This window comes from Frieseomelitta varia, unplaced genomic scaffold, assembly GCF_011392965.1.
Source record: "Frieseomelitta varia isolate USP_RPSP 00005682 unplaced genomic scaffold, Fvar_1.2 scaffold_827, whole genome shotgun sequence".
NCBI lineage: Eukaryota > Metazoa > Arthropoda > Insecta > Hymenoptera > Apidae > Frieseomelitta > Frieseomelitta varia.
In genome coordinates, this window is record NW_025110620.1 from 25762 (window position 1) to 42758 (window position 16997).

The window sequence follows — 16997 nt, forward strand, 5'->3', positions numbered from 1 at the left end:
ATAAGCTTTTTATCTCAAAGGTAACGAACATTTTCCCATAACTAGAAATCTGATGATTAACATTTCATTTGATAAAACAGAGATTTTTAAATAATAATCATTACAAGACGAGACGTGTACCATAACATAAAGATACATAAATAATTTAACACATTTCTATCACAGATTTAAAAAATAGAGAATGTTATTTAAACAAATACCTCATTATTAATTTATTCAATTATTCCTCTCGTTCGATATAATTATTTCATATACCGTGAAACCTTATTATTTTCTATCGGGTCGGTCAGAACATCGTACACGAACGGGTTAACGCTATCCTTTTCGCCCACGCACGCGAATATTCGTAACAAGGCGATGAGTTGCCATCTCTCTTGGAATTTTCTACTTCGTACCCGGCGATGCGCTCGTAATTAACTACCAGCACGTGAATCTCCGATAAGCTTTTATCAAGATAGACGAACTGCTCGACGGTGGAAAGAAGTTCGGTTAGATTCACCAGACAAACTTGCCGATAATCCTTTACGGCGGGCGTCAAAAGTTTATAGAGCAGCGCCTTTGAAAAATGGATCTTTAAGGATGCGCGACGTGAACTATCAAGTGTCAGCAGTGCCGATCGATCACGGAATAATTTTATTGATTACAGCCGGCGCGAGGGACGGAGGAGGCAGGAGATACCCGGTGATCGTGTTCGTGCACGGGGAGAGCTATGAATGGAGCAGCGGGAACCCTTACGACGGCAGCGTGTTGGCGAGCTACGGGGGTGTCGTCGTCGTCACCATAAATTATAGACTCGGCATTTTAGGTGAGTAATTACGCTCTTCTTTCCCGTCTATTATTGGACGGCGAAGTTATAATTTACCATTTACTGTTATTATCACTCTGTCATCTTTTATTATTACCGGAGAGCGTAATTGGTGCCAATAATTATAGATTTCGCGTAAATCATTCTTCATTGTCGTTCGCGCTATCGTCTTAGGATCCATCTCCGTAATAGACGTTGGAAATTTTACAGTCTTACAATTAGTTGAATTAAGATCACTCGTAATTTTCACGTCTTCTCACGTGTCTTCTGTTCTGCTCTTTATTATACCGAATAGTAAAGGTAATTGATGACAGTAATTGGATTTCGCGTTATAGGAAATTTTATATGCCCTGAGTGAAAAGATGTAAGGATCTAAACGTAATTTAATAATATAAATTTTATGAACTGTCAAAGTACACATACACAGATATTTAAATATTCTAGTGCTAATGAAAATTAATTTTTTTAACAATTCTCCGACCGCAATAGTCTAAAGGCCTGTCTATTTCATATCGTAATATTGATATTCACAAAATTTGTTGCGTGTGGTTCTGCAGTGTTTGCCCCTACACGTTTGAAATATACAGAAACATCACCAGTTATCAATCTCAGTAGTAACGTAAATCATAATGTCGAATCTCGGCTATGTCGAATCTTGGATGCATACTCACTTTTGACTCTGGCTGTACATCCATTCGCGATGTTCCCCGAGCCATTCAAAGCCCTATCAACCTTCATCGCGAAATTTCGCCAGACATCGACCAGAAACCACCCTCGTCATCGAGGAAACCAGCCTGGGTGAAGAAAATTCCGATGGACAACGCCTCCGCCGTGGAAGGGATGGTCGAATTAATCTCAATCCCTTGACGAGCGTCAGCGAGTTAAACTTTGTCACCCAGTTTCTGGAAATTCAGCAACCCTGGCCGGCATACCTGCCACAGAGGCGAGCCGATCGTTAGCGTTTCGAACGCTCCCTTAATTACGTGCGTGGAGAAGTTCGCAACGGCGGGGTTCGCATGGACGCGGGTTACAAGACCCGTCGATGAGACGGGCGTAGTCATTAGCATGGCGACTGTGATCTCTCAGTCAAAGAGCCAAGCGGAACTAGTTACTCCTTTCTCGGATTCTGCCTACTACCTGTTTCAACCCTCGTATTCGGCACAGAAGAAGAGGCGTTGCAACATTGGCTGCCAAAATATCTTGCAGTTGCTCGCGCGAACATTCAAATACTAAATGTTCGATTTTTCGAGAGGGAATAGTACTCCACTTCTGGCAAAAAGTTCGAAAGGCGAGTATCCGAAAGTTTTTAGTTTTGAGAACGTCGAAACGTTTGTGCGTTTGATCGAAACGCGATCGTTTAAAAATTCAATCAAAGCCGCTAATTCTATTTTGCTACATACTTCAAACGAATGTATTCAAATATTTATGTTTGATCGAAAAATTTTTATCAGTGGTGATATTTCAAAGATCGTGAAACAATTCGTTTGAGCTCGTTTCAAAGCGTGAAGCCTCTGCTTTCATAATCCTGGATATTTTCAAAGATACTTTTCTTTCTCGAAAATGTTAAATTCACACATTTCTGAAAATATTGAGAAAGTTTTTTCCGTGACTGAAATTATCATCAAATTGAAGATTGAAGCCTCTACTCCACAACAACCTTTCAAGATTGAAATTGTGTCTTCTCGGCAGTAATCTTTCTTCATTTTGTTAAACTGTACGTAATAATTTTCTCTGGGCACGCAACTACATTCAAAATGAAACTCTTCAATATTCTTTCAACACCGTAGTAAGAATAATTTTTTTATTTCTTTCTTTTTTTTATTACAATCATTATTTTCCCAAGGAATAAATTGCACTAGACACTAAATTGAACACATGATAAAATTGGACTGCAGATTTTCATGCAATTTCATATTTTTATTTTAGTGAGTCTAAAGAAATGAAATCTACACTACGAATTTGAATCCATTTTACATTTTTATTTCATGCTTAATAATTTCTAGATATTTTCTTTTTACAACGACAGATGCGTTCAATACCTATACAATACCTATACAATTTATTAAAATACTCTAAGCAAAGAAATCACTATTAGGAGCATGTACTGATATTAGAAGATATTATGGATTTTATTGTGTTTTCAAATTGAGAAACCATTTGTGTGCCTTTAAAGTGGAGAATCACTTCAAAAAAGAAAAGAAAAAGAAAAAAGAAAAGTAAAGAAATCGAAAAGTAAGAAAGAACAAAGCACTTGCTCGCGCGACTAGGCAAGATCGAAAGTCGCAGCCAGAGTTGCCAGGCAACGGTAGCAACCAAATCTAATAGGAAACTCATTATGGCCATGTCTTCCGTTTCACCAAACTGAATTCTTGACTTTGCCTCCGCTTCCGTGACAGTGGTGGCCACTATCCTCGTTCGTGCTTCGCCAATATAATACTCGCTTCCTCGCGCCATGATATATTCCAGTTACGTCAGCACGATTCTTCGACGTTTCTGACAAGAGTACGAGAGAGAGAGAGAGAGAGAGAGAGAGAGAGAGAGAGTCGGACAACGTCGTCGTCGATCGAGGGGCACGTACTTCTACGAGCGAGACGTAGCAGCTCGCGGAGATTAATCGTGATTTCACGCGCAGCCAATTATCGAAGCGGGTTAACTTCCTGCAATTAGGAGCCCGAGCTGTAACCACCGGGATATGACGTGGTGAAACGCTCGGCGAGCTTTTTTCGAGCGTTCGAACCGCTTCTTTCCGTAAGAAGGAAGTCTCTTTGTGGAATTTACGAGAGCCACCCTCTCCCGCGATTTTATAATTCGCTTCTGATATGATTCTTAAGGGGAGTTGTGGGTCAAGTGATGGTGAAAATACTTACCTTTGACTTTCGGGAGGTTCTGCCGCAAATATCCACAGTAATTTCGAAATATATATATATGCTTTTCAAATAATTAACGAAATGGTTCTAAATTATAGTCGAATTTCTCGTATCCGAGTAGAATTTTTGGACAACGAAACGATCTTTTTGATGTTAAATTGCATCGTTTATTTTTGTATTTGTTGCACTATTTAAGAATGTTGTACTTTTAAATATCTTTTAATATACACTCTTTTTTATTCGTTTGCTTTAGCGATAAAAGATATTGGAAAACTGTAGTTAATACAATACATAACCTTGTATTATATTTCATTCATACTGTAGTTTTGGTAAAATCATATTTCATGTTTTAGTAAGTTATTTTTTTTTATAATTATAAAATATACGTGAAACATGTAACAATAATGTACAAGATATTTTAGTACAAAAAAGCTACCTAATTAATAGAATGAATGAATTAATGAATTAATAGAATCTAAATATCTAATATATCCGAAACATAAGTTTATTAAGGAACAAAATAATTCTGTCTATTGCGTGGATATCTATTTATCAAATATTAATAGTATAAAATCAAAGATTCCGTGTACTTTTTATTAAAACATTGAACACTATATCTTCTGCACTACTTCCAGCTACCACAACTTTATTCTCACTATCACTCGACATTAGATTCAAAAATTTTTAGTCTTTATAATATTAATATACGTCCGAACTTCCCGAGTTTCTCAGCGATACTGCTCAACAGCGTACATAATGTCACAAGTACTAAACACGCAGTCACACGTTTGTATACATCAGGTCACACGATTCTTAGAATCCGTGTTTCCAATAATTTCACTGGCAGAAGAAATTGAACTGTGTATTTACATATTTTGTAGGCTGCTAAACTGAAAAAATTTCGTGTTCCCGGCCCGACCTGATATTTCGGGTTCTCGCACACCTCTATCGAACATTATCAAATCATTCTCGGATAAATTACGACCTACATGTGTTAGGATATTTAGGAAAGTTTTAAAAAAAATATTCTAGTCGCGTAGGAATAATTAGAGGTTATTTGACTGTTTGAGGCAGTGAATTCATTCTTGAATAATTCTTTTAGCAGAGAAAACAGCACTCCTAGAGTCCCGACGCTAGATCCGAATTTTTAAACTTGCCGGTCGTTAATTTGCCATGAAGCTGAAGCAGGAGAAGTCAGGTCCACGAATACGCTTGCACCCTTTTTTTCCCCCTGTATTTTCCTGTTGTCCCTTTGGTCTGGCAAAGTGACCCAGCGCGGTGCATGTTCCATGAAACGCGGACGATGTAACGAGGTTCCGTTTCTTGAATTACATTCCCCGGCATTTTGTGCATCAAGATTTCATACGTTTACCGTTTACTTGAATTTCACCAAATTTCTCGTAACCTTTTCATTATTTATCTGGCGAGATATTTTCAAAAAATTATCTGCTCGACAGATTAATGAAACTCTGTTCGTGAAGCTTCTTAGTAATTAAATTTCCTTTTCTTAATATTATGAAAATCGAACTTTAAGGTGCAACGCTTTATAACAAATAAAAAATAGAATCCTCGTAACTCTGTTGCAAAAAAATAAAATGAAAAAATAATAATTATGATAATATAGTTTAAGAGAAAATTAATTAAAATTTCTCTCAATAGTAAACTAATGGTGAGATAATGAATGATTTATAACTACCATTATTTACTTACCATGTAAAGATTCATTTCTTATTTTTTATCATCAGCATACGCAAGTCAAATTAGTAAATGAAATAATTTTGGAATTACACTACTCGTCAATTGAGGGATTTATGTGATACAAACAATATTATTCTTTTCCCATAGATGTAACCACCCCTCGGTTTCTGGTTTTCGAGATATTCTTAAAAATATTTTTCGTATTTTTCAATTTAATTATTTATTCGATCTATGCTTCACTACAGTTTATTTATAAAATAGCTTATTATTAAAATGAAAAGTCAAGAGATGTAAAAATTTGGGAAAAGTCACTAAATCTTACAAATATTTTTGTGATTATCTTGAAACCAAAGCCGAACGATGTTTATTAGTTTTATACGAAAAAATTACTCGGATTATTATCCTCCATAAGATAATTAAAAATACTGAAATCGATGAGGTTCGTTTCTATATAATTATTCAATCTTGCTCGAACGAGTATAATAATATTCGTTAATATTCTACTTGAAAATAATTTTCGTTGCTCGAAATCGCTTTTTATCAGAAAAGTGGAAATGAAAAACCATAATCAATTCGATATAGAGTGACGTTGAAAATATGCGGCGAGCGTTGCGAAAGGCATTCGTGGAGGAAGAAACTTTGCCGGGAAAATACAACGTTGAAATGAAAGTTTGCATGGTCACGAAGAAATGGAGAAATTTATTGGATCAGGAGGAATGAAAATGGCATAGTGAATTGCTGGATTTCATTTTAAAAGTTATACTGAAACTACGGGGAAATTATTGGGCGTGAGATTACGCTTAAGTTTCTGGAAAGCTCGCGTGCAATAAGCTGGTTTAGCTTTTTATCAAATCTTAATAATGTCACTACTGAAGAAAGTACGATCATAATTATTGGTACTTCTACTTTTATAAATACTGTAGGAATGATTGAAACAAATTGAATAAAATATCAGGTATAGCAATTAATTGGGTACCTTTTCTAGCTAAATTTGATATCTACATTTGTTGACTTTGCTTTCGAATCATTTGAATTTTTTGCATTTTTATTACAACACAATATTTTATAAAAAAATATATATATAAACTTAAGTTAATACGTTAAAGAAATATTCATCATTCAGTAGAGATAAATTTTGCAATCGCGCAAGGAGAAATGGAAAGGGACCCATCTCTCCCAACACCAAAGAGAGGAAATTTGGAGTCGAATCACAGTCCAATTAGCGGTCGTTGTGGCAAAGGAGCAAAAGGATGGAAAGAGAAAACCACTTGTGAAAGTGGTGTAGCTGCGAAAAATATCGAAATTTGATTCCATCGTTAGTCCATCGAAACGGAAGGGTCTCGGTTTCAGGAAGCACTTTCTTCCCGTGACCGTTCTTCCTGTTTTCTCTTTTTTTTTTTTCTTCTTTTTTTTCCTCCAACCTTTTCCCTTCGACTGACAAAAATGACGCGGAGGCTTTGTGTCGAACGAGAAGTGGCGGCGGTTCAGGGGGTCGCTAGGTGAAAAGCTGCGAGGAGGAGAGGTGGATGATATCCAGCCGCGGCTGTGCACGCCCATGTACCGGAAAATTTAAATCAACGAGTAACGTTCAGCAGTTCCATTGTAACGAGAAGAATAGGAGACACGGAAGCGCAGAACGACAGATACGCCGGAGGTTGAATATCAAATGGGATATGACCGGTGGTTTATTTCTATTCCAGTTTCGCGCGTTTTCCATCTTCCTCTCTCCGTTCCATCTACCTCGTTCGTTCCCCACGCACGTCCTCTCTTTCGTTCGATCTTTCTCGCATTTCAAACTAACCATGCCTCCCTTCTTCGTTCCTCCTTGTCAAAAATCATCGAAGAATCGAAACGGAGTTTTCAGAGAGCTTCGAACTCTATCTTGTATTTCTTTTCTTTTCTACTTTTTCTTCATTTTTTTCTTTTTGGAAGATCGTGTGATATCTCCTTTTCATGGTACACGATCACGAACACGTCTGTATGATTAGTATTTTGGCGCGTGCGAGTCACTTCCATCTATCGGAAGCGCAATTACGAACACTTTGAATCGGCTGGATTGTGAACGATGATCGATCGAATCGTTGTCATAAATAAAAAAGTATTCAATTTTGCTCGTTCTGTATTTTTTTGTTTTGTTTTTCTTTTTTTAATGACTCGTTTTATTGTTCGATCTCGATGTTCATTTTGAGCCTGCGTGGCAACCGGTGTTTCGTCAAACATTTATCGCGTGTATCGGGGGAACGGATGGAGCAAACCTTTAAAACAAAATCGTACGAATGCGTTTCGTAATATAGTTGAAAACATCATCAATCAAATGTTGTACCAACGTGCAGAGGGGGATCGTGAGGAGGGGGAGAGGGTTGGGCAGGAACCCTAGAAAATTGCAGCGCGATATATTACCCCGGCGAAAATTGTGAATCGCGCCATGCATATTCAACGCGCATTGTTTAGACCGTAAGCGTTGCTTTAAATCTTGTTTTCATCGATCATTTCGAAGTGTGCCGAAATTGAGGGTGACGAGTTCAACGAACCGATGCATACTGATGAACGCGTTCAGAATTTATTAATATTTTCCACCTATCAAGTATCATGTATATATAAACGCTTTGCGTTCCGTTTGCTAACTGCGCTCGAAGATCTGTAAATTATCTTAACAACGTCTCTTTCCAACGTCAGTTACATATTCATAGCGCGATCAATCAATTAGTAGCTCTACCGATATAATTTGGTGAAAGAAGATTATATAACGATCCATTTGGTCGAATTTTAGAGCGTGAGATTTCCACTTTTGGCAATTCGTTCTCTTCGAAGATGATTTTTACATCATGTAAAATCGCATGGCAAGGATACGTTTCTCTTAAAAATTGTAAGAATTCAAACACGTGTAATAAATGTTACAAATGTAATTATGATTAATATTTATTCGGGCATTAAAAGTAGATCGAAGCTTTCCGATTATTTATGTTCTAGGGAGAAAAATGTTAAAACATCGTTCAATTACCATCGCGAGCTGCTTAGGTATTTCTCGGTGAAAGGCGCTCGTTTGGTTCTTCGCGAACTTCGAGTTTTGCCGATAATTATGCTTGAAAGTAAAACTTACCGTAGGAATTGATTAACGAGTCACTGTAAAGAGCATTTGATAACGCGCCCTTGCATCCTTGGGCTGCAGGGGCAAAACGTTGCCATTAATTTCAACGCGAGTTCTTTATATTCTTGGAATTTGTTCTTCACGCTCTTTAAAAATCACTCGCTGTACATCCGCTTAGAGGATTTCAAAAGGGAAGCTTCGTTATTTTAATGCGAAAGAGGAAAACTCTTTAAATTCGCGGTACGAATCCGTACTATTCGCGAGATACGATTTTGACGTGAATAACCATTAAAGTAACGTCATGTTAAGCACCTTATGAGAATATTTCCCATTTAGAAGAGTTATGTACATTTTTCTTTCATCTTCCTTAAATAGTAATATTTCAAGAATGTTTATCTAAAATTTTACGCTCATATTCTCAACGACGTGCAATAAACGATTTTAAAAGAACGATGCGGTCACACATTTTCACACGCAACTGTTCTAAGCATGTTCAGTGCATGTTCAACCAATTTTTGCGCATGAAATTTCCATAAAATCAATCTGTGTAAATTATACATTGAAGGGAGAAGAATATCTATCAATTATGTCAAACACGATACTACACTGTAATCATTCGCATGTGAACTGAGGAACCTACATATGTGGAGAACACATATGAAAACTAAAAGACGTCACTTAAATGCAAAATAAACGAATTATTAATAAATAAATTAATTTGTCATTTGTTATTAATATTTGTAATAATTAATATTTAATATATAATTAATATTTAACGATCAAAGTTATCATTTTATACGATAAATTACACAGAATATCGTTAAAGCGTGACCCATGTGGACTTATGGAATGCAGCTATGGAGTTGCCTCAAATACATTACAGAGATCGATGAACTATAATTCGAAAGAAATCTATCAAAATCTAGGAATGAAAGAAATTAAAGATAAATATGTCACATACCAGGTTACCAAAATTTTCACAAGATATTAATGGTTTCCGGATGCCAATGATACAGCACAAACTGTAATAAATGAACTGCCAATTACTTGTAAAAGAGGATTAAATTGTAGTTTGAATAATTTCAAAGAAAAAAACAAAAAAAGAAAATTTTCATATTTTAAATTTTCCGTGATATATATTCCTGTATCTGTATGCTGAAACTGCAGACGCATTTTTGTGTTTTCAATTAAATATAAATGTATTTTTTTAACTGGCTGCCATGATTTCTGAATAATTGATGGTCCAATCTCTTTGAAATTTTATACACATGTAGAACAAATAACCAGCAGCAGAATTACACCAATATCGACAACTTTTTTTTTTATTGCTTGGAAGAGTTGAAATTTTTCATCATGAAATCGACATGGCTGCCATTTTGACAAAATACATTCTTTTTACTTAATTTCATAACGATATTCATATAGTAGAGTAAGATTACTTTTTCCTTCATAGCTGATAAAGTATAATTAACAAGCAATAACTCTGTCAGCATAAAACAATTGTTTAAAAATCTTATTATAAATATTTAAAAAATAGTAACGAACATAGTACACGTAGTCTAATCTTAATTTAAAAAAAATAACCTGTCTATCTAATAATTTAGTCCTCAAATTCGCAAATTCTCTTCTTCCGATATCAAATACAAAAAAAAAAAAAACCGATTCGATAAGCGAGGCTATATTTTCCAGGAGCACGAACGTGGAACAAAAGAATTCACTTGGTGGGGCTGTACTGGCCTGGTTAATTGGCATGTTCTCGGAGAAATTAATTTATCGGCGATCGTGCAACGAGAAAATTGTCTGCGAATTCAAGTCCGGTCGAAAGAAATTCGTTGCACGTACCTCGCGTTCTCCCCTCTCTTCTCCTCGCGATCCCTTTCTCCCTCTGCTCCACGTCCACCCGCCACTTCCGTTTCTCGAAATTAAATGTAAATTCCTGTATTATTCTCGGTAATTTCACTTAATATTATACGCAGCAGTCGCGTATTTTCGAATTATTCGCCAGCTTGATATACGCAGCGATACGTGGCTAAACGCTTCCTTATTATCGAATCTGCGCAGAATTCTCTCCGAATTTTTTCCAGCAACGAACTACTTTCAAGCAGTTAGAAGCTTAGAAGAAAGGGCGATATTATGGTCTTCTGCTGGTTTAGCCATCTCGTGATTTTCATATTTGTGTTACTCGGGCTAATTGTCTCTATCGTGCATTCACATTTGTTCGATTGCGGATCTTTATGATATGTTTTATTTTTATTTTCATATTTATACAGTTCATATTTCTGTGAAGATAATGAAAAATTTCTGGATTCAGACGTTTAACTTGTCTATTAAATGTCTAATTGTCTATTAACTTGTGAATTATATACACATAATGAATGCGCATCTTGAGCGTGACGAACAGCAAAACATTTGTGTTTGTAAAGAATAGAACTTAATTTGTTGATTTACTTTTATCTATAGTATCATCAAAGAATTATTTTTATGATTTTTATTCACAGGTCATAAGTATTATCCTCACTTTCGTCCAAGTCTCTAAAATGATATATTTTCATATGTTAAATTCAATTAATTATCCTTATTCTTTTGCTTCTACTTCTTGACACATACGATCATATCAACTTAACTACATTTTCACTTTTCGTGAACTTAATGTTATCAAAAATCAAGAAGTTTAGAATTAAATAGAATGATACATCGCCACACGTTACCTCACTTTGAACTCGTAATAAGCAAATTAATTATATTACTTTGTTATTGATTATAATTACAACACTGCAATACTCTAGCACGAGCCACTCAAAGGGCTGAGCAAAAATTTGAATTACGTAATTTGAAAACGTAATTTGAATTACGAATGAAATTGTAGAAAAGATTCATAATACCACCCGTTCTTCTAAGCCGGCGAAGAAACGCTGGCGGTGCTGATTCCAAGAACAGTGATATTTCTCGCGGAAGTGAAACCAATAACTCACACCCTACTTCGGCTGTAACTGGGTTACTTGGCAAATTACGCCAACGAACCGAGCAATCCTTTATTATACCTAAATCAGTCGTAGGTATACGAGCGCCGTGATGTTGCGTCGATGGAATTAGCTGTACAGTATTTTCAACAATGCTGCAAGGTCAAACAGAAACATGAAGCGATTGTGCAATATCGTTACGAACTGGAAATACACTTGATATTAATCTGCGGGCGTTGCTAGGAGGTTTGAAAAGGCTGGAAATAATTCGCAACTTTGTTTGCAAACCCGAGAGAGTTCGGAACGTGTTTCCTGATATTGTTACAAGGTCGGTGGAGAGCTCGGGAATAATTTCCGCCATTGTTGCAAAGCCAATTATACGCGGCATCATGTCATTTCGAATCCGTTGATTATTACACGTATTTTTTTTTTTTTTTTTTTCCTCCCCCGACACTGCAAAGCGTGAATTATACCTATTAACGGCCAGGGTTGTTAGTTCATTAAAATAGTCTGGTTAATTTGGCTGCAAGCCTCGAACTTTATGCTTTAATCTCGCTCTCGTTTTTAACCCTCTGTGAGCAAGCGTATTTTCGCATTTTTCGTGAACTGAATTGTCCGTGCTTGTGTCTGACTTTTCTTTTTTTTTTTTTTTAATGTTCTAGGCTTCCAGGGAATGTGAAAAAAGAGTATGAAACAAATGTGGAAGTCTTTGTTGCATTATACAATCAGATTTTTTTGGGAACAGACAAGAGAATGAAAATTCGTTATGAAGATTTACGAGTGAAATTTTCTTTAGAAACTCTGATTGCATGGAACAGAAAGGCTCGCTTCGAAAATGAAAATAAAAAATCATACATATTGTTTCGCGTTTTTGTTAAATTTTCTTGAAAGAAGTCTTTTAACGATGTCAAGTTATTAGTAATTCAAGAAAATTTAACACTCTTTCAAGCGACATATTTCATAAATCAAAACTATTCAAAGGATAGATTTACTGCCATTTTATGCATTTCGTATGTCGTTAGATGAAAGCCATGCCTGTAATATTTGTGTTTAAATTTAAAGGGAATTTCGGAGAAGAATGCACGCTATTTTATTCAATTTTCCTACGTTCTGCTCTGCGAAGTCAATTCGCTCAAATATCAATGCCACGAATTTTCCAAATAATTCGATAGGAAAGCAATTTTTCGAATCGAGGAATTATTAGATCCCGAAGAGCGTTGCCAGAATTAAATCGATGTATAATGAAATTTAACTAAACATCCAAGAAAAGCGTGGGACCGTTTGTCACTTTGTCGCTTTGTCAGAAACAACGTCTTCCCCTTAAATTCTTCCATGACGAGCAGACTTTTCATCGTCGCGCACGTTCGTTCGCGTATTAGTCTCTGTAAGGGAATCTTCGTTCGTGTGCTCCTGGAATATAGGTCAACGTCATGTTACCGCCTGTTCGCCGGAACCAGTGCCAAACCGATAATTCGGCTAGCTCGTCGACGCTGGAAAAATGTGGGTGCCGGGAACAACGGGAGCCGCTCGAAAGGAATTTCCAAGAGAGAAGTCATCCCGTTTATCGTCGCGCAAACGAGCAATTGCCAGAGGGTGGAATAGTTAAGGGCGCGAACCGTGTCGCGTCGTGTCGGGTCTGCTCGAGTTTTTGAAAGGATCGGCAACGGTCGAACTTTATTTATTTATTTTTTTTTGTTTCTTCCTTTTTTCTGTTTTATTGTTTCTGTTTTATTCGCGTTTCCGTTCGAACGAATTTGCAGTCGTTTCTTATTTTTATTGTCGTTCTTTATTTTCTCTTCCTCCTTTTTTCTCGTTTACTTTCTCTCTCTCTCTCTCTCTCTCTCTCTCTCGCGCGCGCGCGCATCTTTTCGTTGCCGATTCAATCATTGTAGTCCAATAAGTCCGAGCTTTCCAAGTTAAAGCTTCTTAACTGGGCGGCCGAGCTCGGGAAGTTTAGCTTGAACAGCGAAACTCATTAAACTCTTTATTGCTTCGCTAAGTGTTGCAACAGATGTTCGAAGTTATCATTCGGAAGTTTGACTTACTGTACGGCTGTTGAGTTATCGTTACCTGTTTCTTCTCACCCTTTTCGAAACTTCGTTCTTTATTCCGGGGGACCGTCGCCGTATGACGGACTCGGGGCTGGAAGCTTAGAGGGAACAGTTGCGACGCAGGCTCGGTTTCGGTTTCGGAAGAATTAAAATTTCAACGAAAGCCGTTGAAACAATCATCAAATATTCCGGCCTCGTCGAAGAATCGCCCACACGTTCGTTAATATGCAGTCACGATGATATTTTCGGACAAGCGAAACGCGGAAAAATCACATTGCCAGACTCCCTCCCGAGCCATCGGGTTCCAATTAAACGACAATGAATCCGAAACGGCGTGTTCGCCGATCAAATAATCGAACGATTTATTCGCTGGCCCCCGCTGGCGTGTTCCACTTTGCATATCGCGCCGCGAGATATCGGGTACCAATCGATGCGATCCATTGAAATAGTATTTACGAACGACGGGTGTAGAACCGGCCGGAAGAACCGTGACTGCTCGGTCAAAAGTGTCTTTCGCGCCAAGTGGCTTCGTTTCCTTTGAAGAGACGAGCGACGCTCGTTCCTTACTCTCTTTCCACTCGGCCGGCTTTTCAACCGGAAACGAGATCCTATATTCGTTTACACTCGTTTACATGCAGAGACACCGGATGGCCTGTATTCGGTTCGCAGTCTGGGTCAGGAGCAGCCGATTCGAACCGATTTCGCGTTTTACCTCTCGCGACGTTCCAGCAAGCTGTTAGCGAAGAACGCCCATTTTCTCGCCGGTCGTGAAAAGGAATTCGAAGAATTGGCGCCAGATGGTGACGAACGTCGATTATTTAGTGATCAATGGAAATCTTCGCTTACAATAGGGAGAATAGATTGATCACGACCTGCCGTCGACGTATGTACGTACTTGAGAGTAGATTTTGAAAAGAATGATGAACCTGGCCGGTATTTTCGACGTGATTTTCTTTTTATTTAAAAAAAAATGTCGTAATTAGACAGCGGGTTTTTATGAATTTATGAGAAATTTCAAAATGCAAAATTAACTGTATGAGGAACGTATAAAGAAATAATATAATACGTAAGGGAAGATAATAATAAAGAAATACATGAAATGTACAAGATTGCATTCAATACTTGAACACAGAAAACAATTACGTTGAAAATTATCAAACCTAACGGCATCCATTGTTCATCGAATAAAATTCCATCCAATATTCGAGGACTTTATTTTACAATTGACTTCGCTAACACAATGAAACGACATTTTCTGACTGAAGCCCAAAAACATTGAACAATAACGTTAATCTCAAAACCAATGACACGGATGTCGGTCTTTGATTACTGATTGCAAGGACAGATATTAAACGACGCAAAACGGCATTGCCATCGGTCTGAAATGTGTGTTAAATTTATCGACTTGAATTAACCCTGATTAGGCAGGGGTCTCGATAATTTGATCGTGGTTTAGCAGCAGCCCACGTATGTACATACGCCCCAAAATACGGGGAAACAAGCATAACCAGGCTTGTTTTGATTACAGGCTTTCTAAACGCCAACACGGATTCGCACTTACGCTCGCCGGCGAATTACGGGTTGATGGATCAGATCGCGGCGTTACACTGGGTCCAGGAAAATATCGGTTACTTTGGTGGTGATTCAAGGAACGTGACGTTGATCGGCCACGGTACCGGAGCCGCTTGCGTTAATTTCCTAATGACCAGTCACGCGGTACCAGACGGTGAGTACAATTTTCTTCTTCCTCTTTTCAAGAGAAAACCCACATAGACGTGGAAATGTATCAAACAGGGAAGGAGTATAAAATCAAAGTTGCTACTTTTGCAGAAAAGCATCTTTAATATTTAAATTCGAGGTTCGATGTATATTAGATTTTGGCTCGTAAAAGTTGAAAACATACAGAGGGTTTAATTTACGTATAAAAAGAAGAAGAAAATGTTATTATGCGTCGTCCTATTGTACTTGAAAACACGTGTGTCTGTTGCTTCGATTAAAATTTGGACTTACACTCACAGAAATATGTTGCGATATATAATCGACACTTAAATTTTGAAAAAACTTACATTTGAATTCGGAAAACCTGCATGAATTTTAATTTATCTTCGTGTCATTTATACTTTTGGGTTTGTGATACGAACACGTGTCAAAATGTTTGATTATTTTCAATAATAAGTGTGTTAGTTACAAAAAATTGAGACCCAAAAGAAAGAGATAGATTCTCCAATTTCGCAATGTTCAAAGAACAAAAGATACGAATGAGATATGATTTGCGTACGGATGATCGTTCATTGGATAAAATTTTTAACAATATTGAACAATGCGTAACACGTTCAATTGCTTGAAAAAAATCGAAGATTGCACGAAGATTCGCTTCTATTGCGAATTTTCCGATATTTCTACCTATATTTCCATGGAAATTCACGTGTATACCTGTTTTTAACATAATTTCACGGTACACGTGGCTCAATCTGTTTATAAATCACCCGTAAATCCCAAGACGCGTACACCATCAGGATCCACCAATCCTGCTCCTGGAAGGAAGATAAACACCCGAAGCACCGCTCGCTACGCGACCGTAAAAAGACGAGGTCGTGTTTGGCGAATGTTTCAGCGGTCGCGATCGAAGCCAGGGATGGTTTATTTGAATATTAAAAGCACGAGACACTGACACGGGGTGGTACACGATATAGGGATGGTAGACCGGGTGGGTTTAGATCGAAAGAGTTTACACGACCAGTCAGAGAAATCGCGTCTCTTTAATCGAATCACGGGTAATTCACCTCCTCTTGGAACGCGTGTCGAGAATAGGACGGTGTGTATTTTATTTCTGTCGTGCACCGGCCCTTGGAATAATTAACATCGGATCACGCCAACCTTTTTAACGGCCACGTTTAGAAGTAACTGATGGAATATTCAAGATTAAAGCGTGTTGGATGTAAACGAGGGTCGAACGAGGGCCTTAGACCTAGCCCGAGACCATAAAAAAAAAAAAAAATAAAAAAATAGGAAAATAAAGAACACACTCGCCAGCTTCCGGCGGACTTCGTTTCAACCGGCGACTTCCCCTAACGCTGTTGTTAGCCTTGCTCGAATTTGTCGATAAAGAGCTTCCCTTTTCGAGTGCCCAATACTTTGTCGCGAGAACGTCTCTTTAGAGATCGTTTCTCACGTTTTTTTATCGGTTCTTCTCTCCCTCTCTCGGATGAAAGGAAGCCTTTCTTGGCGAGGGGCGAAAGGGTCTCGCTGTGAAGTGTTGCGACCCGTCCCCAAATTATCCACTCTCGTGCCTGAAACAATCCATGAACGTCCTATCTGCAGACGCATGAATCTGTTTGAAACTCGACGCGAGTCGTATCGATCGAGGAGATTAACACTGGAACTACCAAAGCGAACAAAATGACAAATTTATAATTCTTTTAGAGTAATTTTGCGGATTTACAATGTTACATTTTTTTTTTTTTTTTTTTTTAGAAGTTCGTGTGGTTTTTGTAGAATATACGAAAATAAAAGTTCTTGTCGTTCATT

General features: G+C 37.6%; 1 protein-coding gene across 1 annotated transcript in view; it reads left to right on the forward strand.

Annotated features, from left to right (window-relative positions):
- The first annotated feature begins 579 nt into the window (after window positions 1-579).
- Window positions 580-16997, forward strand: part of LOC122536380 (neuroligin-1-like) — a 63064-nt gene continuing 46646 nt past the window's right edge. The window contains exons 1-2 of the mRNA XM_043668710.1: window positions 580-805; window positions 14998-15195. Of these exons, the coding sequence (XP_043524645.1) occupies window positions 580-805; window positions 14998-15195 (424 nt within the window). The remainder of the gene's footprint in view (window positions 806-14997; window positions 15196-16997) is intronic.